This window comes from Mus caroli, unplaced genomic scaffold (assembly GCF_978045245.1).
Source record: "Mus caroli unplaced genomic scaffold, Mus_caroli_1 scaffold_5, whole genome shotgun sequence".
NCBI lineage: Eukaryota > Metazoa > Chordata > Mammalia > Rodentia > Muridae > Mus > Mus caroli.
This window is the reverse complement of record NW_028227260.1, coordinates 115,916,370-115,942,951: the sequence shown is the minus strand read 5'-3', so window position 1 is coordinate 115,942,951 and position 26,582 is coordinate 115,916,370. Positions and strand designations below refer to the sequence as shown.

The 26,582-nt window shown below is 37.5% G+C and overlaps 1 protein-coding gene across 3 annotated transcripts in view; it reads right to left on the bottom strand.

Moving 5' to 3' along the window:
- The window catches only part of Dock11 (dedicator of cytokinesis 11), a 180,794-nt gene that overhangs the window by 48,996 nt on the left and 105,216 nt on the right, over positions 1 to 26,582 (bottom strand). For 2 of the 3 annotated variants that reach the window (XM_085838173.1, XM_029473424.2), the window contains exons 25-37: positions 24,907 to 24,976; positions 24,695 to 24,820; positions 23,132 to 23,203; positions 20,300 to 20,446; positions 18,849 to 18,932; positions 17,555 to 17,666; positions 17,024 to 17,062; positions 15,215 to 15,393; positions 13,011 to 13,127; positions 12,163 to 12,238; positions 11,504 to 11,613; positions 8,279 to 8,390; positions 148 to 214 (exon numbers count right to left, since the gene is read on the bottom strand). In XM_085838173.1, coding sequence (XP_085694299.1) covers positions 148 to 214; positions 8,279 to 8,390; positions 11,504 to 11,613; positions 12,163 to 12,238; positions 13,011 to 13,127; positions 15,215 to 15,393; positions 17,024 to 17,062; positions 17,555 to 17,666; positions 18,849 to 18,932; positions 20,300 to 20,446; positions 23,132 to 23,203; positions 24,695 to 24,820; positions 24,907 to 24,976 — 1,311 coding nt within the window. The remainder of the gene's footprint in view (positions 1 to 147; positions 215 to 8,278; positions 8,391 to 11,503; positions 11,614 to 12,162; positions 12,239 to 13,010; positions 13,128 to 15,214; positions 15,394 to 17,023; positions 17,063 to 17,554; positions 17,667 to 18,848; positions 18,933 to 20,299; positions 20,447 to 23,131; positions 23,204 to 24,694; positions 24,821 to 24,906; positions 24,977 to 26,582) is intronic. The other variant, XM_021154032.3, reaches the window with a different exon arrangement.

Below are 26,582 nucleotides of genomic sequence, written 5' to 3'. Positions count from 1 at the left end.
GCTAGACTCTAGATTATTAAAAATAATTAATTTTCTACAATAATAGCAAATTAACTGTCGAAAACAGAAAAACAGTAACATCTAATTTCTTTCAACCAACTTTTTTTTTCAAGGAAGTGGATTGTTTAGGAAAATAGTGTAACTTACTCCAGAAGTACAAGAATGTTTATGAGCTCCTGAGGAGACACTTTATTCCAGTAAGTCAAGAGAGTATCTGAAAATAGGAGAAAGAAAGTGTTAGATCTGGGAACAAAGAGCCATCACCACATACTTTATCCCTATTTGTCTTCCCATTGCCCACAGCCACACATTCTATCTTTTTAAAGGTTGACATCAAATCCACTATGCTACTGTGTATGATTCCTTATCCTCTTGCCTCTGCCTCACAGTTCTGGGACGATAGGCTTGCACTACCAAGGGAGCGGGGGTCTTCTTTCTTTCTTTCTTTCTTTCTTTCTTTCTTTCTTTCTTTCTTTCTTTCTTTCTTTCTTCCTTTCTTTATTTTACTTAAAAAGAGTACATTGTAGCTGTTTTCAGACACACCAGAAGAGGGCATCAGATCCCATTACAGATGGTTGTGAGCCACCATGTGGTTGCTGGGATTTGAACTCAGGACCTGGAAGAGCAGTCACTGCTCTTCTCCAGCCCCAAGTCTACTCTTCTCTCTCTCTCTCTCTCTCTCTCTCTCTCTCTCTCTCTCTCTCTCTCTCTCTCTCTCTCTCTCTCTCTCTGAGACAGGGTTTCTCTGTATAGCTCTGGCTGTCCTGGAACTCACTTTGTAGACCAGGCTGGCCTCGGACTCAGAAATCCGCCTACCTCTGCCTCCCAAGTGCTGGGATCAAAGGTGTGCGCCACCACCGCCTGGCTGTCTACTCCTTTCTTTAGGCAGGATTTTACAGATTCCCAGGCTGGTCTTAAACATGTGCTCAGACTTTTTACTTCCTGCCTTACCTCCTGAGTGCTAGCATTCCAAACGTGTCTTGTGTCTCATCACACTGCACTCAAAAGAATACACATGCATATTTTCTTGTATTGATTTCAAATGAATAATGTAATCTTTATTTCAGATCCTAATCTTTTTATTTACTTTATAGATGTTCTTTTCAATGGTTAGTTCTAATCTTCCTACCATAGCTGAAGATGAAATAAGGAAACTTTTGTTTATTTTTTATACCCAAGGCTTAGCCAACTCTAAAATTTTATAGTGGCAGGTTTATGGGCAGTTTTCTAGAGAGAGTCAGGTGCTTTTATCTGCTACTTGAAGGGCTATGTTAACCAAAATATTTTAAGAATTTAGAGAAAGAGATTATCACCTTCCATTTTCTTCTTTGGATAATAACGCTGATGGTGTAGCTATGTGTCCAACTATTTCAGACGGAAGAATGTCTTAAACCTATCCACGTAAGTTTAACACATTTCTTTCATTTTTCCAAATAGACCCTGTATCTACCTACAGGGGGTTATTTTATTTGTTTTAGACAGGGGCCTCAGAGTCAAGGTTGACCTTGAATTCCTGATCCTCTTGCCTCTACTTTCCAAGTGCTGAGATAAAGGGAATGTACCACTCTGCCCAGCTCTGGCTAAAAAAATTAAAAAAAGAAAAAAATATTAATTTTTTGTCAGATAGCTTTCTTTTTGTACTCCTCTTATATACCTACAGTATTGGCTACCCTATTGTAAATGACAAAATCTTTTGTCATAAAAAGTAGAAAAACTACTGTCTTTTCTTTCACCAAAGCAACAGCCTTAGGTAGACAAAGATTGAGGAGACAATGCCAACCTTAAGATTGAGTGAGGAAGGATGAAGGGGTTCTGATGTTGCTTCTCCCATTTTTTAATACATTTTTTTCTGATACTGGGATCAAACCTAATACTCTATATGTGCTTGGAAAGTGCTCTATCACACAGCATATCACCAGTTCTTAAAAAATAATTTTCATTATTATATTTATTATTACATTTATTGTGCATGTTGGGAGCATGTTTAGAAGTTGGAGGACAACTTAAGTGTTCCATTTACACATATGAGCCTCCGGGACTGAATTCAGGTTACTCGGCAAATGCTATCTCCGTGGCCCGGGTTGAAGATGGGGTCTGGGTAGAAAATGTAGCCCAGACTGTATTTAAACTTTCCATTCCTTTACCTTTGCCTCTCACAAAGCATTTTCTTAATTTTATTTTTAAGTCGGGGGTCTAGAGTCTCAGGAGGTTGTAAAATGTTGGCCTGGAACTCATGATCTTCTCACCTTGGATCCAGCTGGGATTACGGCATGGGTCAGTGTCCTCACCTTACGCCAAAGTGTTTTTCTTTTTTGTTGTTAAATCAAACCATGAATATCAAACAGGTTTTAATGATTCTAAGTTATTAATCACTCATAATCAAAATGTTTTTGATATGAGTTGTTCTAAAATATCATTTGTTCTAAAAGATTAAGCCAACGGCAATTTCTCTCCTCCCCTCCCCCCCCCCCCCCCCGCCCCCTGGCGTCTTGGCGTCTCCGGAGGTGGGTGGGCGGGGCTGGCGGGGTGCGCATGCGTGCCCCCTTGATAGTCTGAGGGCCTTCCCGCCTGGCCTCAGAGAGCCTCCGCGCCATCTTAGGCGGTGGTGGTGGGTTGTGGTTGCTCTCGCGCTCCGGTTGCTCTCATGCTCCGGCATTTTTTGGTTTTGTTTTCTTTCGGCCAAAAGCCTTTAGTTTCTGTCTAGGGCAAAAGAAACCGGGTCTTTCCGTCGGTCCTCAGCACCTGCTCTGCTGGACTGTGCCTTAAGGTAGCTTCTCGGCAGGTCTGTGACGGGGCGGCGGGCGGTGGGCGGCGGCGGGCGAGGCCTTCGAGGCCTTCGAGGCCTGTGAGGCCGCGGCCCCGCGGCGCCTGTTGCCTACAGGCAGGGCTGCCAGAGCTGCGAGTGCTCAGGGCTCACGGAGACGGGCCACGGGGGCTAGTGTCCTTCCTGTTAGAGGCTCCTCTCCTATTTCCTTGTCCCCCCCCACCCCCCTTTCTATTTTGTCACTGGCATGGCAAGTCGCTGGCCACAGCTCCATAGTTAAAAAGCCACCCGTGGTCCTGCTGGTCACTAGCCAGTGACAAGTACTCAGCAGACGCTCTCTGGCCATTTTGTCAGTGGTCCTGCCAAGGCGGGACAGGACTTGCAGGGACTCTAGGTTTCCAGGATGTCAGACAGGATAGAGGTCAGCAGTAGTGGGAGCGAAGACAGGGAAGACAGTAGAAAACCCACGCGGACAGGGAACATAAAGCTTAGCGTAAGTGATTTGGGGTCTGATGACTTTAAAAAGGTGTGGCTGACCCTGAAAGCGGTCCATGATAAAGAGCTTCACCGCTTACAGGTGAAATTAAGCAATATGAGAAAGGCGCGGTTGACAGAGGGAAGACGGTTTGGTGGCCCGGTACCAAAGGGTACTAAAACACTATCACAGACACTAGCACAGGCACTAGCACAGGCACCGACACAGGCACTAACACAGGCACCGACACAAGCACTAACACAGGCACCCAAAGCTTCCAGTTCAAAAGCTTGTGAGCGCTGTCTGGTGAACGAAATGTATAGGAATGTGCTACAGCAAGAATTTGGTAACATGCAACAAAAAAATCTAGTGCAGATTGCTGAGCTCACTGTAGAAAATATCAAATTAAAAGAAGAGAACAGAAAGCTTTTGGAAAGGCTAAAACCAACTCCTCCACGTGTTCAGTTGAGTTTTTCAGATAGTGATTATGAGGATTTCGTTGAAAGTACTCAAATGAAAATTAAACATGTGTATACAGTAGAGGAGCCTCCCCAGTCGGTACAAATAATGCCATATCCTAGGCATATTACAAAACCACATGATGAACAAAAAAAATCTCGATCTATATTAAAGGTAGTAGAAGCACCTCCACCACCAGATAAACCAACTTCACAAAACAGTCAGGAAATCCAGGTGGTCTCGGAGACTTCTTTTGTGGACTCTCCCTGTGTTGAGGAAAATGGTACCGAAGAGACCAATATATTACTGTCATGTACATGTTCTGTAAAAGCTGCATTGGATCCCTCAAAGAAAGATGAATCAGATACTTTATCAAAACCCCCTGAGGGAAAAAAGACTACTTCCACAGAAAAACGTGGACAGAATACCTTGGCTTGTAGCTTTTCCAGCAGTTCCTCTGGAGAACCTATAATAATAGTATCTGAAACTTCAGAGGAAAGTATGCCTTGTAATCCTAGTTCTGCACTGGCATCTTTGGAAATGAAAAGAGGGCAAAGTAGTACACAGGGGTTTCCTGTGGACTTCACTTCAAAATATATTCCAAAAAGGAGATTAACACACTCTGGTAGCAATCACAGTACTGATATTGCAGTGACATCTGGTCATGCTCCTTTGCTTTCCAGGGGAGACACTACTCTGAAAAGCACTCGTGAACCTGAAAGTATAAGACGTTTTGTAAAGAGGTCTAAGAGTGATTCGGAGAGATTTTTTCAGATATTGGGTTGAAAAGAAAAAGCAAATAGGAAAAATTGCAGTTTCCCTCCGGGTTTTCTTCTAAGGAAAATGTGTGTGTGTTCAATAAGATAGTATTCCTGTAAATTCAGACTATGCAACTAATAAAGCAATAGGACTTAAAACTCTGATTCATGCTATTTAAGACCCTAAAACAGTGAATTTCTGATACTAAAATATATAGACAGAGAAGGAAACTTCAAAATCCCCCTGTCCCTAGAACGATTGTGTATACATGGAGCAAAATTTGACATTAAAGTTACTAATTTTATAACAAAATTTTAAAAAATATGAGTTCCTGAAGGATATAAACTCATGAGAGTTCAACATTCAAATATACATAGAGTAATGAAAATACTATTAGACAAAGTCACTAGAACTAACACATTAAAAAGTATCTAGAAATAAATATTTTTTAGAAAAAAATGAGTATGACTTTATGGGATGCAGTGTGGCTTTAAACATGTAAGAGATTTGATGCAGACAACATATGAGTTGCTGAAATTGTCCTCTCTGAAACTACAAAGAATAGAACTACCTAGTTAAAAAGGGAAAAAAATATTTGGCAGACTAAGCAAAACCTATATTTGCAAGAGAAACTATTTAGTTCATAAGAAATAAAAGCCGTAGCTTTATCTACAACATCAAAACATGTATCGAGACTTGTCTGACTAGCAAAGTATGTGGTGACTGTACATGTGTGTACATTGGATTGGAAGGAGAGAAGTAGCCAGACGTATCTTTTCTCTCCCTCTTTTTTCTGTCCTTCTACTTTCTTTGTGCTCAGAGATACCCATTTTTACATTTCCCCCACGTATCTCTTGAATATCTTTTTTATTGTTGGCTCTTGGGATAGGTAAATTAATGATATAGGAATACTCTTGTTAAATTCATACAAAAAAAGAATGAATTTAACAAGAGTATTCTCATACTATAAAATTTTATTTAAAAACCAATACAGTATTTTTTCAACATCACAAAACTATTAAAATTGTTATGAAATGTTTTAGAATATTCATGGTTCCAGTAAATAAATCCCATAAACATCACAGAAACCCCATTAGTATCACAATCGGTTTCCATCTTCTCTCATTTTTTATCTTTGTGGGAAGGCAAAAAGCATTGTGTTGTGGTTGTTATTAGGTAATCTATTATTTCCTGAAATGAACCTCTGATTTTAAAACTCATTTTACTTCTTTTCCAAAACATGGAGGCCCATCATAGAGCTTCAGTCTTTCACTTCAATATAATTTTGAAAGTTTTATCCTAAGTTGTATATTCAGGAGACCAATGGATTGCAGTTATTTGTATTATTTTTCAACATGAGATGGTAGAATTCCAGCCTTTAGGGGGCCGAGGAAGAAAAATTTTGAATTCAAGGTTAGCCTGTTTGTTCTAGAACAAGCTAGGCTAAAAAGATCCATCTTAAAAAGAAAGAAATACTATTTTTGAGTTGTATTAATTTATTTAAGAGTTTCTTATTCATATGTGGCTAAGGGCTTTAATATTTCTGTAGCTAACTGGCTATTATCTAATAATCTGTATTATTTATATTATTTTGTATTATCAAAGAAAAACAAGTAATGTTTGCTAAAAATTGTTAAAGATAATCCTGGGTGTGTAGCACCAGAAAAAAATTTAAATGAGAAATAGTTGGGCATGCTAGCAGCAACCTCTAGTCCCAGCATTTGGAAGATTGGCAAGAAGATTGTGACTTTAACACTATCATTGACTATGAAAAGAAAAAGACTGTTGTATTGTTGTACTCGAGAATTTGCGATTCCTATCTGTTATAATGTTTCTTGGTCACAAAAATAAAATAATAGTTTTTTTTTTAATTTAGGGCATTTTTCTTTTTTTTTAAAATTAGGTATTTTTTTTATTTACATTTCAAATGTTATCCCTTTTCCTAGTATGTAATAGTTAAGAAAAATGTATAAAATAGGCTGGGAATGTATATCTCATGTGCTAGGCCCTGGGTTCATGTTTCTAGTACCCCCCCCAAAATAAGTGTTAAAATATGACCTAGGCATTAGCTTGACAGTGAAGCACTTGCCTAAGCATGTGCAAAGCCGAAGCCCTAGGTTTGTCATCTGACACCAGGGTATGTGTGTGTGTGAAACTGCCAAGTGTGATGGGAAAACAAATGAAACAGCCAAGTGTGGTGGGAAAACAAATGAAACAGCCAAGTGTGATGGGAAAACAAATGAAACAGCCATGTGTGATAGGAAAAAAATGAAACAGCCAAGTGTGATAGGAAAAAAATGAAACAGCCAAATGTGGCATGTACCCTTGTAATTCCAGCACTAAAGAGGCTGAAGCAAGAGGATCAAGAGATTGAGCCATCCTTATATATAGTATGACCTTGTCTCCAAAACTTACATAAATTGGGGCTGGAGAGATGACTCAGCAGTTATGAGTACTTGTTGCTCTTGAAAGGGCCTGCGTTCAGTTCCCAGCACCCACTCCGTGGCTCATAAAAACTCCAGGTCCAGAGGATCTCATGCTCTTTTTTGTGACCTCTGCAGGCACCAGGAATATATGTGGTACATATATACATAAAAAAGTAAAACAAGCAGGCATGATGGTGCATGCCTTTAATCCCAGCACTTGAGCAAAAGAGGATAGCCTGGTCTACACAGCGAGTACCAGGCCATTTAAGGTTGTATAATGAGATTCTGATAAAAAAAAAAAAGCCAAAAAGAGAAATAAAAAATAGTAAATCTAAAAAAAAAAAGTAAGTAATAGAACATTTGCATAAGATAGTTTTATGAGAATGATGATTAGAATTCAGGTGCTATTTTGAATTTATTTTAAATTTACCTACTGATTTTTGCAGTGCTGATAACTACTTTTGCTTTCTGTTTTGTATGTGTACTAGGAATTGAACCCAGAGTCTTACATATGCCAGCCACGTGTTTTACTATTGAACACTCCCCTTCGTTTACATTTACTTTGTTAACTGTCTATATTCATGAGGAAAAATATAATATTATATGTGTACACTGTATAATGCCTACTTAGGTAGATTTTATGTTCTTTAGACCTGCATACTTTTTGAGCAAATATAGAGAAATGGAAGAAGAGGGTGGGAATTTTGTAAATAAATGTGGCATTTGAGGAAAAGGTTAATTTTATTTTAACTCCTGAGGACATGACTTTAATCCCTTGTTTATAGATAGTCATATAAAGAGAAACTTGTAATGCAAGCAGATAATAACATTCTTCTCCAAGAAGAGAAGCAGGTTGACAGCCTGACTCCAGACAACATCAGGGATGCTGCAGAGACAATAACTGATTCCAGACAATGCCAGTGGTGCTGCAGAGATGACGACTGACTCCAGACAATACCAGTGATGCTATAGAGACAATGACTGACTCCAGACAACACCATTGGTACTAAAAAAGGCAATAGTAGCAACCCCTACCTTCAGAAAGCCCTGGTTTTTTGCTTCTATTTTTATGTTTTTCAAATCCTGGTTCAAATAAATGCTAAAATGTTAATTTTGTATTGTGATTATTTCCTTCCTGTGACATTAACTGCTTAACATATTTTATGATTTGCCTAAAACCCCTTAAACATTGTTGCATAATTTTTGTAAATTAATAGTTTTAAATTCTTTCAGACATTCAGATCCTAGAAACTAATTTTAATGTTCATCTTAAGGGATATTTTATGACTTAAATCTTTACAGAACTATTTCTAATATGTATGTTCTCAACTTACAGGCCTGATCCTATGAGGGGGGTATCTACTACAGTTCTTGCTGAATATGCCAGTCTCTCACCTTCAGAAATCATCTTTACTATGTATAAGTAGCACATCAAGAGGTTTCTGATTTCATACTGATCCAGACGATTATACTGGGATACACTACTCCTTGAAGAACTCTGTCGTGTCTGTAAGATAAAAGAGAGGAGACTTTAGGAAATAATATGGTAATTTTACACAGCCTTAAACTAAATTATTTTGTAACCACTAGTCCTATTGTGGAAAACTATAAATTTTAATAGTATATCTTACAGGTAAATGGGCTGAGTCTTCATTGCTACAGTATCTAGTGATATCACTAGAAATTATTTCAGGGTCTTAAAGATAGAGCCATTAATGATATATCTATGCTCTATTCCAATATGCTTTGTGTTTAATAATAAAAATCTAAAATACTCAAAAATTTCAGAAAGAATAGCTATTATGTGAAGGAGGGATTTGAGGTATGTGAAAATATAACAAAACTTTTTAGGGTTGGAGATAAAGTTGAGAAGTAGACCATTTGCCTATCATATGCAAGTTATGGGTTTAATTCCCCATCATCCTAAAAGTTACACTTTTAAATTTGAATCTCTTCCTAGAATTAATCAATATTCAACCCCCAATCATCAATTAATCTATTTAAAAATGGGTTGACATAAAATACAGGTGCTATGTTATACTCCACAGACCTAAAGAAGCTTAACAAGAAGGAAGGCCCAAGCAAGGAAGCTTGAATTTCACTTCGAAGGGGGAGGGAATGGGAAGGAAGGGGGTGGGGGTGGGGGAAAGGCAGATGGAGGGAGGGAACTGGGAGGGAGGGGAATGGGGGATTCTGGGTCAGGTATGGGGAAGGACAGGAGAGATGGCTACATGGCCATGAAAATTAATGGAAATCTATAGCTGACTCAGGTGAGGACATGGAGGGCATCTCCAGGAAGAAACAGACCCTGGGATAAGGGAGGCACCCAAGAGTCAATGGAGGTGACTTAAGCTGTGACTCAATACTTGGGGGATATGGAACCTGAAAAGGCCACCTCCAGTATCCAGACAAGAACCCCAGTGGAGTGATAGATGTACCAACTCACCCACAAAACTTTTAACCCAAAATGTATCCTGTCTACAAGTAATGCAGGCATGGGGAAGGGAGCAGAGACTGAGGGAATGACCAACCAATAACTGGCCCAACTTGAGACCCATCCCATGTGCAATCACCAATCCCTGACACTATTAGTGGTCCTCGGGTATGCTCGCAAACAGGAGCATGTTGTCCTCTTGAGAGGCTCCACCCAGGAGCTGACTCAGACAGATAGACACCCACAGCCAAACAGTGGGTGGAGCTTGGAGACTTATGGAAGAATATGAGGAAGGATTGTGGGCCCCAAAGTGGATAGGAACTCCATAGGAAGACCAACAGTCAACTAACCTGGATGCTTTGGGCCCTCAGAGACTGAACCACCAACCAAAGAACATACACGTGCCTCCCCGCTCATATGTAGTAGAGGAACAGCTTGACCTTCATGTGGGTCCTGAAAAAGCAGGGGCTATCCCAAAAGCTGTTGTCTGTATGTGGGATATGTTCTTCTAGCTGGGCTGCCTTGTCTGGCCTCACAGAGAATTGAAATGCCAGGGTTGGGGAGGGGATAGGGCCCCCATCCACTCAGATGAGAAGGGGAAGGGGGAAGAACTGTGAGAGGGGGTGACTAGGATGGGGGCAGTGGGTGGGATGTAAAGTGAATTAGTAAAAATTAAAATAAAAAATGTGCTGATACAATAATTAAGGAGGACCAGGTAATATTTCCAAATTAGATCAAAGTAATGTTGTTAATTGTTTAATGAGGTCTGTTTAAATCCCAAATAATGGCAAGATCTCATTTATTTGAGAATTTATATGAATAGAGTAACAATAATACAAAGTTTTACCATTGCTAATAAAATAGAGCTGAGCTAACAGGGTACATAAAACTAAGGATTTACTAAGGACTTTGAAATAGATTGAAACAAACCTTTGTTCTGATTGCTTGTCAGACATGTAATTACTAGTAAGTTATTTAGTTGCTCTGACCTTATCTATGATGGTGTCATCACAATTCAAAATAGTGTGAAATAGGAACCTTTGTGAATAAATTACTATTTACCCAAAGGCTCAAAGATGTCTATTCCAGTGGTTCTTAAGGGGTGCTTCCTACCAGCAGAATCAGCATCACCGAGGACTTAGAAACACAAATTAGCAGGCCCTGTTTCAGACCTACTGACCCTCTGAGGGGGGAGGTACAGCCATTTTAAGCCCTCCAGGTGACTGATGCACATCAAGTGTGCCACAAAATAGGAAAAATCTTATTTATAAACATGCATTCAGGTATGGCTGGCCAAAGTCAAAATTCCAGTTTTACTTAAAAACCATGAGTGGGGGGTTAGTATTTTAAAAAAATTTACAGACCTATCTAAGTAATATGATTCTATGACTTTACCTAGTGTGACAACTTTACTGTCTAGGATGTGGTTTGAAACTCAAGGCAGACACATTTTACATTTTAATGTTAGGCTTGAAACAATTTAATGGAAGAGTTGGCATACTCTAAGACCCTAAGTAATGCTGGAACTCTGAGAATATCAACTGGATGACCTAAAGTTTCCTCCAAATTAATGCTATTTTTTAAATAGAAAGAATGAATTAGCCATGCTCTGATATGTTTTAATTAAAGTGCAAGGTGGATTAGAAATTTTAAACTGGAACCACCCCCTCTAGATTACAGTGAACTATAGCAAAAGAAGGTAAGAGTTAGACTATGTGAGGATAATTGACTTATTCCCTATAAACAGCTTTAAGACAACGAGGTAAACTGGGCATCATGGTATTTTCCTGTCATTGTAATTACTCAGGAGGATGAGACAGGAAGACTGCTAAAAGCCAGAAGTTTGAGATCAGCCTGAGCAGTAAATTGGAGGAGGAAGCAGCAGGAGATTATGAGTTCAAGGATTGTCTGGGAGACATCATGAGCTTGAGGCATGCTTGAACGTTGTTGAAAAAACCCCTTCTCAAACTTCCACTAAAAATTTCATACTAACTATGCTTAAGGGAGAAAAAGACATCCAAGTAGCAGCTGCAAGGGTAGGAAAGTACGACTAAAATATTCAGGAATTGTGGGGTGCATTTTATAGACCCAGAAAAGACTACAAGAGCAGACAGCTCCATGTTTATTTTTTACAACTGTGGTAGCCCATTATGTCACCAGGTTATTCTATATGTTTAGGTTCTTACGTTTTCACTAGTGCACCCAGGGTCTGGAAATCCTGTTGCTCCTTCAGGAATAAGGGAACCTCTTGAATCTTCCCTCTTAATTCCATGACCATTTTGAAATGACCCATAGGCTGGAAAAAAGTTCAAGTCCTTGTTAGCAGCAGGAAGAACCATCAAAATATTTTTAAAACTACGTACTACATTATTTTAAGCACATATATGTTACAGGGAATAGATCCTGGTCTTCTACAAAATGTTAAATCCATAGATCAAAATGCTACAAGAAAACAAGTAAATGTTAAGTGATTTTCCCCTCTCAAAACAATTTGCTATGCATTATAGTTCCTTGGAAGTTCATGTAATAAAGCCATGTAATTCACAAAACAGCTTATTTACATTATAGATAAGGAAACACAAGCTTAGGAAAGTGGCTGCCCAATATTAGTGAAAGAAAAGAGGAAAGGAAACCAGTGTCATTTGTTTTTCCTTATCTTCTAGTTTTCCTACTGTACCTAGCCATCTTGTTTATGTTTAAATAAATTAGAAAACGTGACTGCATGTGAGTCATATTTTATTTAAACGTTAGAAGAGATCAGGATTTATCACAGAATATTTTAAAAGGAATAGAGGTTCATTCCTAAACATTTGTGTGATACATAAGCTTTAAAGTGATTAATTACCTGTGTCTTTGTCACTGGCCAGGCTCCCTCTGTTTGTAGGTGAAACAAAACCACATGGAAACTCATCCCTAGATGCCTGCAACAGAATATGATGCCGGAGTCATTTAACCATTTTTAAAACTAGCACCAAAAAAACCTGAATTAGATTTTACCCTGATTTTCAACAAAGCTTACTATGAAAGTTACATCAAGTACTATTAGTAGTTAAGTGGCACATCTCAAAAAATTGGCTGTTAGCTTGTTATAGTAATAATCATAACCTCTGACTATATATATATATATATATATATATATATATATATATGTACAAGAGCAGACAGCTCCATGTTTATTTTTTACAACTGTGGTAGCCCATTATGTCACCAGGTTATTCTATATGTTTAGGTTATATATATATATATACATATATATATATATGTATATATATATACACACATATATATGTACACACACATACACACACACACACATTTATCACTTCTCTTCCTTGGAGCCAGTGAAAATACTTGAAGTGTAACAAAAATATTTTTAAGTGAATGTGAGCTGCAAAAGAAGAGATACAGAGGCAGCTAAAGATTATTAGACACACAGACTCTGTACTTTGGCACTGGAGCCTACTGACAGAGTCTGTACTTTGGAACTAGGGCTTACTGAATTAAGATTTGTGTTCTAAGGCATTCTCCACATTATAGTTTGAGACACATTGCTCTAGGAAAAACAGTAGCAATGTAAATTGGACTAAAAAGTAAAATTCATAGGATTGAGATCATATAGCAGATGATGTCAATTCCACATGCATCAGATAAATCAAGATACAACTTGAGGCAGAAATACATTAACACACTTACAGAACTAGGCATGGCTGCACAGGAATACAGAGTATCTCGGCCTGCCAGTCGCTGGATATTTTCCAAGAGCAGTCCGACAAATGGGAGGTACAACTGCGCTATTTTGGCTTGCTGGTTCTGAAAAATATCAAAGCTTTATTGATTAATAATATGTATATGCTATAAATGAATGGGGTTGACCTCATATATCAGATTAAAAGACTAAAAGTGAGCTAATAGCTCCAAAACTTTGAGGTATGAGCTAATAGTTACAAAAATTGTCTAAGAACTGTGTTGCTGTTTGGACTTACTCAAAATACAGAGTCCAGTGACAGCTTTCAAACATAACCACATAAAGGAAAAGGTTGTTTGCAAGATCAGTACATGTGTTATTTACAATTTGGCAAAAATATTATCACAAACTACATAATATAACTTATATCTTAAAATGAAAGATCAATTTACCTCCAGACAGAATCATGAAAAAATTGGCAAGATTTGTAGATAAAAAAATCTTGGTAAATGAAAAATATGACATGGTAAAATGATAGGAAAAAAATCCACCTGTTAATCAGTTTTTCAAATTAGTCACAATAACAAATTATATCATAAGTTTGTTTAGATTTGAATATTAAAACTTTTGGATATATTATCAAACAGGAAATACTATGTTTCCTTGAGTTTCTCAATATTAGGAAGTAATTTGGGGTTATTCCAAATCCATTCAGTTTGTAGTTTAATTTTCTGCGCCCTTAAACTGCAATGTTAATGACTTTTAAATACATATTTAAGTAGTAGCAGACATCAACTAGAGCAATATAGGGCCACACATAAATAATGTTAAATGTATGTAAGATTTACAGCCACCTCCATGGTTTGACAATTAAATATTATCATAACTTTCTAGTATAAAGAAAAATTCATATTACATATTTTATATATGATATACTTTATATGTCTTATTAAAGAAGTATCAATATCATATTTATTTAGGGATATGTGTATATATTTAAAACATTACATTTGACCGCATGTGCATGGTAAAACTCTATATGATGTGTGTGTGTGTGTGTGTGTGTGTGTGTGTCCATATGAATGAAGGTGCCTTAGGAGGCCAGAACTATGGGATCTCCCTGGAACTGAAGTTACAGGTAGCTATAAGCTGCCAGATGCAGGTACTGGGAACCAAACTGCAGTCCTTTGCAAGAGCAGCAAGCACTCTTAACTCCTGATTCATCCATTATTCTAATCCCTGTAAGACTTTTCAAAAATCCTAGTTTATGGAATAAATAATGAAAGAGTTTGAGTGGCCCAAATATGTATATTAAATATAAAAAATACATAAAGCAACCTAATCTCATTTTCATTGCCATGTAAATACAGATCTTTATATATATTAATTTAAAAATATGATTTGAGAAGCTGGGGATACAGAGCTCAGTGGTAGAATATGTGGTCGCTATGTGCAGGACCAGGCTTGTTTCTTTCCCAGCATCAAATTATTAAAAGATGGTTTGAAACCAACAAACCCAGACACTAGGCAGATGCCAACAAGAGCCTGCTGACAGCAGCCTGATATAGCTGTCTCCTGGGAGGCTCTGCCAGTGCCTGGCAAATACAGAAGTTGATGCTCACAGTCATCCATTGGACAGAGCACAGGGTCCTCAATGAAGGAGCCAGAGAAATACCTAGGGAGCTGAAGGGGTCTGAAGCCCCATAGAAGGAACATCAATATGAACTATCCAGTACCCTCAGAGCTCCTTGTAACTATACCACCAATCAAAGAAAACACATGGTGGAACTTGTGACTCTAGGTGTATATGTAGCAGAGGATGGCCTAGTCGGTCATCAATGGGAGGACAGGCCCTGGGTCCTGTGAAGGCTCTATGCCTCAGTATAAGGGAATGCCAGGGCCACGAATGGGAGTTGGGGAACAAGGAAAGGGGGAGGGGATAGGGGATTTTCAGAGGGGAAACTAGGAAATGGGATAACATTTGAAATGTAAATAAAGAAAATATCTAATAAAAAATAGTTTGAGAATATGTTTTCCTTCAAGTTAATTTGTATGGCATTAAAAAAAAAACTTAATGGCCTGAAATGGGAAAAAATTGGTTTAAAAAATTACCTCTTCATCGATAACTCATACTATGCTCCTCACTGTAATCATCTTGATTGAAACATCTTAGTAGAAATTGACTAGTGTGCTACTGTACAGACAGCTTTACCTTGTGCTGGTATCTAGTATCAAATGCATGTTTGATCAAAAGATTCTTTATGACTGAGATAGCTGTATATCTGATCTCATAGTTGTCTTGAAGAGCAATGGAAGTTTCCCGCAGAAGTAGACCAACCAAGAAGTGATGCTTGCAATACTCATCTGATAAACTGTATTCAAGATTGGAATCTGCAGTACAATAAAATTTGTAGTTTTTAATACAAAATAAAAAAAAATTATTAGACAACTAAAATACTATAATTATTATTTGATCATCTGTGGCCAAGCTAGCAAGAACTATAAGATTATATTATTAATCAATGTAAACAATTCCTCTGTAGTACAGAATGAGCATGCAAAATTTTTCCTAATTAAGAACACTCTTAATTAGGGATAGCTGATTTATTTTAATTATTATTTCAGTCAGCAAGATACTTTCCCCCATAATTATTTCAAGTCTCAGTAAAATTACAATAGATTCTAGAATGAGATAATTCTGTATTTGGGTATCTTTTAACATATTTCTTTATTATCTGAAGAGATTTAATCTTAATTATAAGCTCAACTTCATAGATTAATGCTTGATTTCCTTATCCATTTAGATTTATAAAGTGGGAAAAGAAGAAAACAGGATTATGCCAACAGTATTATATATTGATTATTGTACTAATCATTACATACTGGCCTGAAGATTCATAGTAGATACAATGCTAATACAGAAAGCCACCAGATCACACATCAGTTCAGCATCAGCATCACATCTCACATCAATTCACCATCACATAGATACAGACCTTCCATTTCATAACATCACCACTGCCAACTGCATCTTTCACACCTTTTTAGACCTTTTGATCTCCATTAAATCCTCCACATTAATACTGTGGGACTTACAATAAATCAGAGGGGGGTTGGGATCAAATTTAGTAATTTCTGTAGTAGACTCTATTTCCATTTATTTTAGATAAAATGCCTTTCATTTCTTTTCTTTCTTTGGTCTGATTCAGAATGTAATGCAGTACAGTATATTCAGTTAGGACTGTTAAATGTTGCAAATTCTCCAACTTATTCCTAAATCTCAATGCCCTACCCACTCTTTCTTCCTACTGTTTTATCATTATCAAAAAGACAGGGACAAGTATGTGAGCCACACATGCTCTTAACTTAGTAACAGGTAGTTAGATAGTAGTACTATGGTCTTAAAATATTTTCCCATTTTGACTGGCTGTCATTTCACCACTTCTATACCCACTAACCCTGAGTAGAGACTTCCTTAAAGACCAAGACATATGACTCTCCTGCATTCTCATACTTTTTGTGAATTCCAATCATTTTCAAAATCCAAGGACAGTGTTGAATAACCAAGGTGGACTTATATGGATAGATTTTGTAAATGGCAAGTGATTTTTTTTTTTTGCTTCAGTGACTTGAATAATTTCAGTTTGGTGAAGCACACCTTCAAGACTGGCCAAGTAGCCGTTCAACAGGGTGATAGAGAAAGCAGCAAGCCTAAGGGAGGTGACAAACACTTAAAACAGACATTCAGCCCTTCCCCTAGCCCCAAGCTGATTTGTAGCAGAGGAACTTGCTTTCTAAGGACAGACATTTGAAAGTTGATTCTTCAGACAGCACTGAAGCTCATTTTTTCAGGGTAAATAAGCACTTGCCTTTAAGATTTGTAGGTACCAGAAACTGAAGGCTCACTTTGGCTAGGGAGGATTGGAAAAGCAAATAAAGCCCCCATTCATCTTGGCCATTCATCAAATCAATTGTGTTTAAACACAACATACTACTTTAGAGTGAACCGAGTTAAACCTACCTACTGAAGTCAAACGGTCCACCGCAAATGAAAAAAAATCTAATTAATATATGAAAAGAAAAGGGACAAATAAAAAACATAATAACATAAGAATAGTGCTATACAACAAAGCATTCAATAAAACTAGCAATGGAGATTAAAACTGAGGCATTTCATAAATTTACTGCACAAAAATTATCATTTTACTTTTTATATTTATTTTTGATGCTTTCAGCAGAGAGGCATTCATATACTTTCTCATTTCCTCTTAAATAAAATTCAGTACACTGTTATTATAGAAAGAAATTTTACTAGTGTCTGACATCTGTGTTTAGCAACAATATATGTAGCATATCCAAATTTTTCATACTAAGACTATTGCCACTGATAGAATGAAGGAAATGCAGAATGCCATTAATGAGCCTATCTTTAGATAGTAACAATTCTCAAGTTACCGCAAAGTTAACTGGTTTCATTAGAAAACATTATGCTACACTAGTACTATCACAAAAGGAATAACAATCCCAAACAACGGAAAATACAAATACATACCTTGAACTCTCTGTAATTTAGGTTTTGCAAATGCCATTGGCAAGTTCAGAGGAATGTAATGTTCATGATTGCAGATTGTTTGGAGAAATTCAAACTTGTATTCAGCAAGAACCTAAATGGTAAATTATATATCAGCTCTCATTTTGTAGGCATTTATTTGTTGATGATTGAAAAATACGACCTTAAGTTTCCTAACAGAAGTGAAGTGTTTATCTTCCAAAGTATACTTGTAGGTGCAATCTATACAGGAAAGAGTTAACATAGCCGGCCCTAGAGTGGTAGATTTAAAAAGGCCTGCTGCAACACTGATTGGGGGTCATTTGTAAAAGAGGATTCTGACATGTTCCCTCTGTGATAAAGTTGTGTTTCTTTCTACCAGTCTACTAGGTCCTTATCACAGAGGGAACATGTCAACCTCTGTACTTGGGCCAGGGGAAGGCCTTGCTATTCCTATGGATCAGGGTCACCTGGGGTCCTTGACATGGCTGTGCTCATGTCAGGAATGCACACGTATACAGGGGTATACTCACTTCCCACAGTTCTTACAGTAGAACTGGCTTTGTGTTAAAGCAGATCAAAAATTCTAGACCATCAGAAAGTAGAGTAGGTGTTCAACATAAATCACTGGTCTGGAATTTTGATTTGCAGAGGTTGACAGTGTGTGCATCCTGCATGACTACATCCTGAAAGTGGTCCCCTAAAGTGAACCCCCTACCTCGTCCATGAATTGTATATAATAAGCTTGCATCCCCATTCAGCTGTAGATAATAAACATACTGTGTTTCTAGACTTTTGGTATGTCTCCATCATGGCTCAGCCAACCCCAGGTTTTTCTGTATGTTTCTTCATTCCTGATCTCCACAGTTTGGTCAATCTCAAAGAACCCTAAACTCTAAAGAGAAATACTGCAGTCTTTTACTGTATTCTCACCCATAGTGGGAAAGTATGTCTTCATAAGAGGGGAAAAGCATGAGATGTCTCCATGGAGATCACCACAGCCTTCACTTGCTATCTTTTTCTTTCTTGATCCGGCTGGGTATCCATATCCTATCACTCTAATCGATGTTAGGCAGAATTAAAACTGTATGTTGAATTCTGTTAGTAAATTGCTGAATCTGTGGGTGGTCTTGGCAGCTCTCCTAACACTACTCATCAATCCTTGCTTTTAACAATACTTAAAGTACACAAATGAAAAGAGCAGTTCTGAATCCTCTAAAAGAGAATATAACTGTCACCTTCCACTTCATGCTTAAATGTCCAATAGGCTAACTACAACTATATCCTTAGAACTTACCTTAGGATCCTTAGGGCTAAATCCTGATATATAGTCATTTATCAAATTGAAAACAAATCCTCTGTCCATCAGTGTCAAGCAGCGCTAATAAAGCAAAGAAGGAAGATTAGTTATATAATTTTAAGTGTTTCTTATCAAGATGTTAAAGAATTTAAAAATCTGTTCTATACAAAGGGGATATCATTTTTATGGATAATATGAGAATAGCTGTCAAGATTTCTGGGTGACCTTAAAGAAAAAGAGAAAAAGTAAATTATCTATAGAATCAAGACTTACGGGCCTCAACTGTGTAATTTCCAAAACAACACACACACATAAATACATACCCACATGCATTACAATAAAACAAAAAGTAAAAAACTGACATCTTTTGTGAGTATAGGGATTTTTTGTCACCTCTCAAAGAACCTTACTGAGCAAAACAAATAATTCCTATGTATATGCATTAGCACATGTACCCTGTGCTGACAACAGCAAATAGGTAGGTACCTTTAGTTCAAACATTCAAAATTTGGGGCATGAGAAATGGTTCAGGGAGTAAGAGCCCTTGCTACACAAATAAGAAGACTTTAGTTAGAATCCAAACAGCTATGTAACAAAGAGCTGGGCATGGCCATATGTAATCCTGTACCTCTAGTGCCCAGTGACATGTGGATTGTGAGAGGCAGGAAGATTTCTAGGGCTTTAGGGCTGCTAGCCTAGCTCTAGGTTCAGTGACAGGCACTGTTGCAAAAGAACATGGCAATAAATGACAGGTGTGCTGCTCCAGTTCTCAGGGCGTATGCAATGGGTACATCTACACGCACATACACTCACACACTCACAACACTCTCTCTCTCTCTCTCTCTCTCTCTCTCTCTCTCTCTCTCTCTCTCTCTGTCACACACACACACACACACACACACACACACACACACACAGAGAGAGAGAGAGAGAGAGAGAGAGAGAGAGAGAGAGAGAGAGAGAGAGAGAAGATAAACCAAAAAGCCTATCAGACCAGAAAAATGGTTTAATTGCATAAAGATGTCAGAGTATGATAAAGAATGATGAGGACTGGCTGAGCCAACAATTGCTCCACCTAACAGCATTCCAATTGAAATGTATTTAAAATGTTTTGTGAAACAAGCATGGCCAGTCTTCTGGCTCAGACAGAGCCTTTTAATTAACTAGTTGCATCAGTGGGAGGGAGAGTAAACCTGGATAAACTGATCCATCAGTCCCAAGAGTTATTTCAACAGCCTTGAAAAGACCTAGTTAGAGCCAAGGGATATAGCTAAGGAGTGCTGCATTTTCCCAGCATGCAGAAGACATAGGTTCAATCATCAACAATGGGAAAAAATAAGTCAAACACCCAGCCTTTCCAGGAGAAAAGAGAACTGTTATTCCTTGGTCTTTCCAGATCCTGTCGGTGAAGAAAGCTCCTGAACATGTTTTGGCTTCCTTTAACTCACCTTTAGAAAGCTGGCTAAGCTATAATTCCCATTTCGGGACTCATCAGGAATCTCTGCATAGCGAATGGTCACATGGGGAATTATTGCAAGAAGCAGAGAATGTAAGACGTGATGATATGCCTCAGGAAACCTTTGGCCCCTGGGGAGCTTAAATACAAACAGAAAAAGAGTCAGAGGTTAAAAAAGTCTAAGGTAGATCAACTGTCATTTTACTTTCAAACATGTTCCATCATGGAAATGCCTTTAAAAAGTACATTTTTTGTCTTTCAACTAAAAATGACTTCAGTATTTGTTCAAAGTAAACTTTATTCTAGAGCAGTGGTTTTCAACCTTCTTAATGCTGTGATCTTCTAGTACAGTACCCCAAGTTGTGGTGACCCCAACCATAAAATTACTTTTGTTGCTACTTCATAACTGTAATTTTTTAAAGATTTATTTATTTATTATATGTAAGTACACTGTAGCTGTCCTCAGACACTCTAGAAGAGGGCATCAGATTTCATTACGGATGGTTGTAAGCCACCATGTGGTTGCTGGGATTTGAACTCGGGACCTTCGGAAGAGCAGTCGGCGCTCTTAACGACTGAGCCATCTCTCCAGCCCCATAACTGTAATTTTTCTACTGTTATGAATCATAATGTAAATATCTAATATGCAGGATATCTGATATGTGATGTGAAAGGGTCATTAGATCCCCCAACTGGGTTGTGACCCACATACTGAGAAACATTATTCTAGACTCTGAACTTATAGGAATGATCGGATTCTCTAATAATATAAGTGTCTGAAATTATTATTAGGCATAGCATGGATCAATACAACCCAGCTCTGGAACCCAAGCTCCTGCGATGCAGGCACACTTCTTTATTTTATTTTATTTTTTTAATTTTTTCTGGTACAGAACATGAGCATGTATCCCAATTTCCGTCAACTTATTCTATGAAATTCCTATGAGATGAATTTTCATTTCACATGCCTCAGTGATTTCTGTAACCAAGAAAACTTCTTTGTACAGGTTGTTTCTCGTTGAAATGCCTCAAATCTTAAGTGTTCGAAAACCTGAACCTGTCTGAGACCTGACTCTACACATGGAAAATTCCACACCTGATGGTGTGTTACTGATTGAAGTCAAAACACAGGTGCAAATGTAAAGCATAAAATTGTCTTCAGGCTATGTGTATACAGTATCCATGACACATGAATGAGTCTCATGTTTAGACATGCATCCTGTTCCCAAGATACCTATCTCAATGTGTATATGCAAATATTCTGAAACCTGAAAATGTCAAAAATCTGAAACCCTTCTGGTTCTAGGCATTTCAGTTCCGGAATTCTCAACATGTATCTTTAAAACAAAATTCAAAACCAAATAAGGGGCCTGGAGATTGCTCAGTGGAAAAAACTGTTTGCTGTCCAGTACCTGATGATCTGAGTTTGATACACTGAACCCACACATAGTGAAGGAGAGAACTAACTCCACAAAGTCCCAAAAATTCTCTGTAGCTCACACGGGGTCCCATCCATACACTACATATATATAACAACAACAACAATAACAATGACAAATAATATTAAAATAGAAAAAAGCAAGTAAATGTACACACCAAATTTTAGAAATATATTTCATATTATTACACAATGCAGAAATATTATACATGCAGAAATATACACATGATATTAATATTTGTCTAACGTACTTTTCACCCTTTCTTTGTTTTAATACCGAATATTTATTTAGTCTTAATACACACTAGACATGAAATAGCACATAGGCAGAAACAGATGTTTTCATTTGAGATGTATCCACAAGATACCACATTCATATAAACAAAAACAATAGTGATACATTTCAAAAAAAGAATTAATGTTGTGTTTTTTTATTGTTGTTCTAAAAATGTGTGTAACTGTTAGGAAAGGTAAGATTTTTGTGAATAATAGAATGAATTAGAACAGAATGCTCATGTGTGTATTCGCATGTGCCTAGGTTCAGATGTGTGAATAATGGAAATCAAAAATCCACCTGAGGTCTTGTTTGACAGGCATTATCACAGAACTCATGGAGTAGCCTAGGCTGGTTGCTTAAGAGCCCTTTTCACCCTTTCTATTATATACCTTAATCCTTTTTAATAGACAGAACAGATCTGATTTGCTACTTTTCTCCTCACTGAATCTTTTCAACAAAGTTTTATTTGAAAAAGTATATTTTATTTATGTGTATATGGAGGGAGTGTGGGGGTACTTGTAGAGTTCAAAGGAGAGTAACATTCTCAGAAGCTGGTGTAACAGGTAATTAGGAGTTGCCTGACATAGGTGCTTTGAACCACACTTGGGTCCTCTGCAAGAGCAACAAGCACTAAGCCATCTCTCCAGCAATCTAACATTGACATTGTTAAAAAGAAATGCAAACCATCAAAGTCAATGCATTTCGTATAGTAAATAACTGTAGGATATTACCTATGTCCTACCATAATTATTTCTAACTATTTAGGAGATGCTGCAAATTAAACTGTAAGAACACATGAACTGTGGGAGCTTAGATTTATGCAAACACTCATTGTTTCTATAAGCAAGACTTGAAAAGGGCAAGAATCATTAGAAAAAAAGATTTGTATATTATTGCTATGTGTAAAGCGTAGCTTTCTTTATATATGCTATAGGTTATTCTCATAAATATGTGCAATTACCGTTTATCAATTAAAAAGAGCCTAGTGTGATGGCTCAAGTCTATAATCCAAGCACTTGGGAGGTTGAACATGGGTTTGAGACAACAGGCTGTTTCAAACATAACTAATTCATTAGTTAATTAATTAAATGATTATTGAGCCTACTTACCTTAATTTTATTCTCTTCCAATAAGTATGTGGCCATCGACTTTGCAATTATTTCAAAGAAAAACCATGAGTACTGGAAAAAAAAACGCACACATGCCTTAATATACCCAAATATTTGAGGCTCTGAAACATAGGATAAGTTAACAGACATCTTGTTTCCAAAGTTTGATAACAATTCAGGTGACCCCAATTCACTATTAAATTCTTACAAAATACTTCTCAAGTGTTTTAGACAAAGAAAAGAAAGAAATGACACTGGATTATGGATTATCAACCATAATCCAGAGCAAGACCCCATTCCCAGGAATAGTTAGCTAACACAAAATACGCTCAATGTTTCTATAAGCATGCACAGTGGGAGAATAGAAGGGTTGCTTCATGGCAGGAATTTTTTACCAGTGATATTGTTTGGGGATGCCCATGGTTAGTGATGAGAGCAAGCCACTTTTAGTTATTTTTATTACTTCTAAATTCTCTACAATGAACACTTAAATGTCTTTATTAACATATATTAATTATATATTAAATGGGCTTAATGATGGCATTTCCATACATATATATAATATATTTTGATCATATTCACCCCAGTGCCCTCTCTTGTCCCTCTTTCACAAATAAAGGATAATCAACTTTGGCTGTGGTACAATACTGGCAATGCCTATATGACCTATATGGTTGGCCATATCATATAATTTGAAAGCTAGCATCAAGTCTCTGGCTATATCATATAATTTGAAAGCTAGCATCAAGTCTCTAGCTAACTCATCTCAAAAGGTCTGTAATAATTCTATCACCAATAAAGAAATAGTAAAAAAAAAAAAGAATTAGAATAATAGTTAACTGTTTATTGAGTACCTACTACCTGTTAAGTTAGGCATGAGGTAACACTGGCCCGGAGCTGGTAACTAGGCAGCCCCAGGTCCACAAAGTATACACAAAGTATGTAATAAACACAAGATTCTGCCTCATCCAAACTTTATCTTTTACATATTTAATTCAGAGCAGGGGGCGTATATGGAACAGGGAGAAGGCTCTGAAAGATACATATAAGAGAAGGAGGGAAGGTCTGGGACAAAAAGGATAAAGGGGAATAACATTTGAAAAGTAAATAAATAAAATAACCAATAAAAAATTGTTCATATAAAGTTTGCAAGTCCAATGGGCCTCTCTTTCCAGTGATGGCCGACTAGGCCATCTTTCGATACATATGCAGCTAGAGACAAGAGCTCCGGGGTACTGGTTAGTTCATCATGTTGTTCCCCCTATAGGGTTGCATGTCCCTTTAACTCCTTGGGTACTTTCTCTAGCTTCTCCATTGGGAGCCCTGTGATCCATCCAATAGCTTACTGTGAGCATCCACTTCTGTGTTTGCTAGGCCCCGGCATGTCATATTTTGTCCACTGAGCCAAACATACCAGATGTCTTTAAATAAAAGATTTAGACAGCAAAAAAAAAAAAAATTGTTCAATACAAAAAAAGGATATTAAAAAAAAGGATAAAATGAAAGATCACAACCAAGTATGGAGAGACTGGTTTTGTGTCCAGCTGTGTCCTCCATCCTTACCTTTAGAAGTTTATTTATGGCTAGGAAATCTGCAGACTGTTTCAATATTGCAATCATAGTCGTAGCCAGGGTTTCATGTATCAACTGGGCCTGAAGAGTGCTTGGTTTTTCAGGTCTGAAGCTATACTGCAAACAGAACCAAGTAAACCATTAGACACAACTGTCCTGGGAAGCAGGAAAATCATCCAGCAAGAAAGCCTTACTCCACAAACCTTTATGAAGGATCTTAAGTAGCTCTCCAAGCCTTCTTCATGACACTTAGACACAATGTGTAAGAGAACCCTGAAACAACATTAATGAAAGTCAGTGGGCCATGCTTCAATTCATGACTTTAGTGTGATTGGCACATATGAGCAAGTCTAATCCCAGAAAACAAAATAAAGCAAACAAACTGCCTGAACGACAACAAGAGGTGTAAGAGGAGAGATGACAGTGGTCTAGATCTACAAGAGTCCACTGCCTAACACACTTGGCGCTTTGAAAAATGTACTTCCTGGTTCAAAAGGATACTTTACTTTGGCAACCCAGATGTTTCTTCTCCTTTCTAAATCTGTGTATTCACTGAAAAGTAGGGTCATAGCCCTATGTTGTAAAAGAGCTCAAGTAAAGTAAATACTCAAATACCTTCCAGTGAAGATAAAAACAACAACAACAAAGATACAGTGGCTGGGAAAGGTGGTGCATACCTGTAATCCCAGCACTTGGGAGGCTAAGGCAGGAGGATCACCGTGAGTCTAGTCCTGTCTGGGCTACAGAATGAGACTGTCTCAACAAAAGCAAACAAACAAAAGACAGCATGAAAACTGTGTCAAGGGGAAAGGAGGGACAGAGCAAGGGAAATAGGTTGAAAGGTGGAGGTAAACTTAAGAGACTAGCTGTGTCTCAAACTTCAGCAAGCAACAGCATCATCTGGAAGGCGTGTTAACAGGTTGCTTGGCTCGTTGCCTAGTGTTTCTGACTTTGTAGGGCTGAGGTCAAAGTTCAATGGTTAACATTTTGATAAACTTCCTAGGCACAGTACTTCTGGGACATGCATGTTGAGAACCATTATATTAGAATAATGCTCCTTAAACTTTCAATAGGACTCACCCTGACACCAGATATGGGCACAGGGCAAGAAAGTGTTTGTAGACTAGGGTCTATGGGAAAAGGCAGTAAGGGCAGCAGAGCCAAAGACAACCAGCACTGAGCACAGCAGTTTTTCAAGTTAACTATTTTCATTTTGAAATGCGAGGGTGTTTTACCCACTACCTTACAATGTACCTTTGTTTTCATACAGACATAGCTTATTCTTTCAAATCAAAACTCACGGTTTTAATGACACATTCTGCTCAGTATGAGAAACACGGGTTATGGGTGAGTGACTATATTGGTTAAAACTAAAATGAACTGAAATTCAATATTCATTTCTTGGAAGAACTAGCCACACTTGCGAAATGTGCTAAGTGGCTACCGTATTGTACAACACAAATAGAACATGACTGGAGAAAGGGCAATTGAAATTTATGTTTGTCTTATAAATAGCACAGAATAGTAAACAGCACAAGAATAGTGTAGGATTTCAATATATAATTTTCAAAATGGATGGATGAACCAGACATAAAATCGGGAAGCAAATATTTGACTTGAACTATACTTTAACAAACTATATTCGTATACAGAACACATCTCATTCAACAGTAAAAGAAGACACATTCTGCTTGTGTGCACAGAAATACTCTTCAGGATTGAACATACATTAGGTTATTTTAAAAAGTTTTAATAAGATTTAAGAAGACTGCAACCATTCTAGATAAGAGTTTTCAACCACAGTATGGTGAAGTTAAAATCAGTAAGAGAAGAACAGTAGAAAACGAAAACAACAGTGGAAAGGAAATGCCATGCTTCT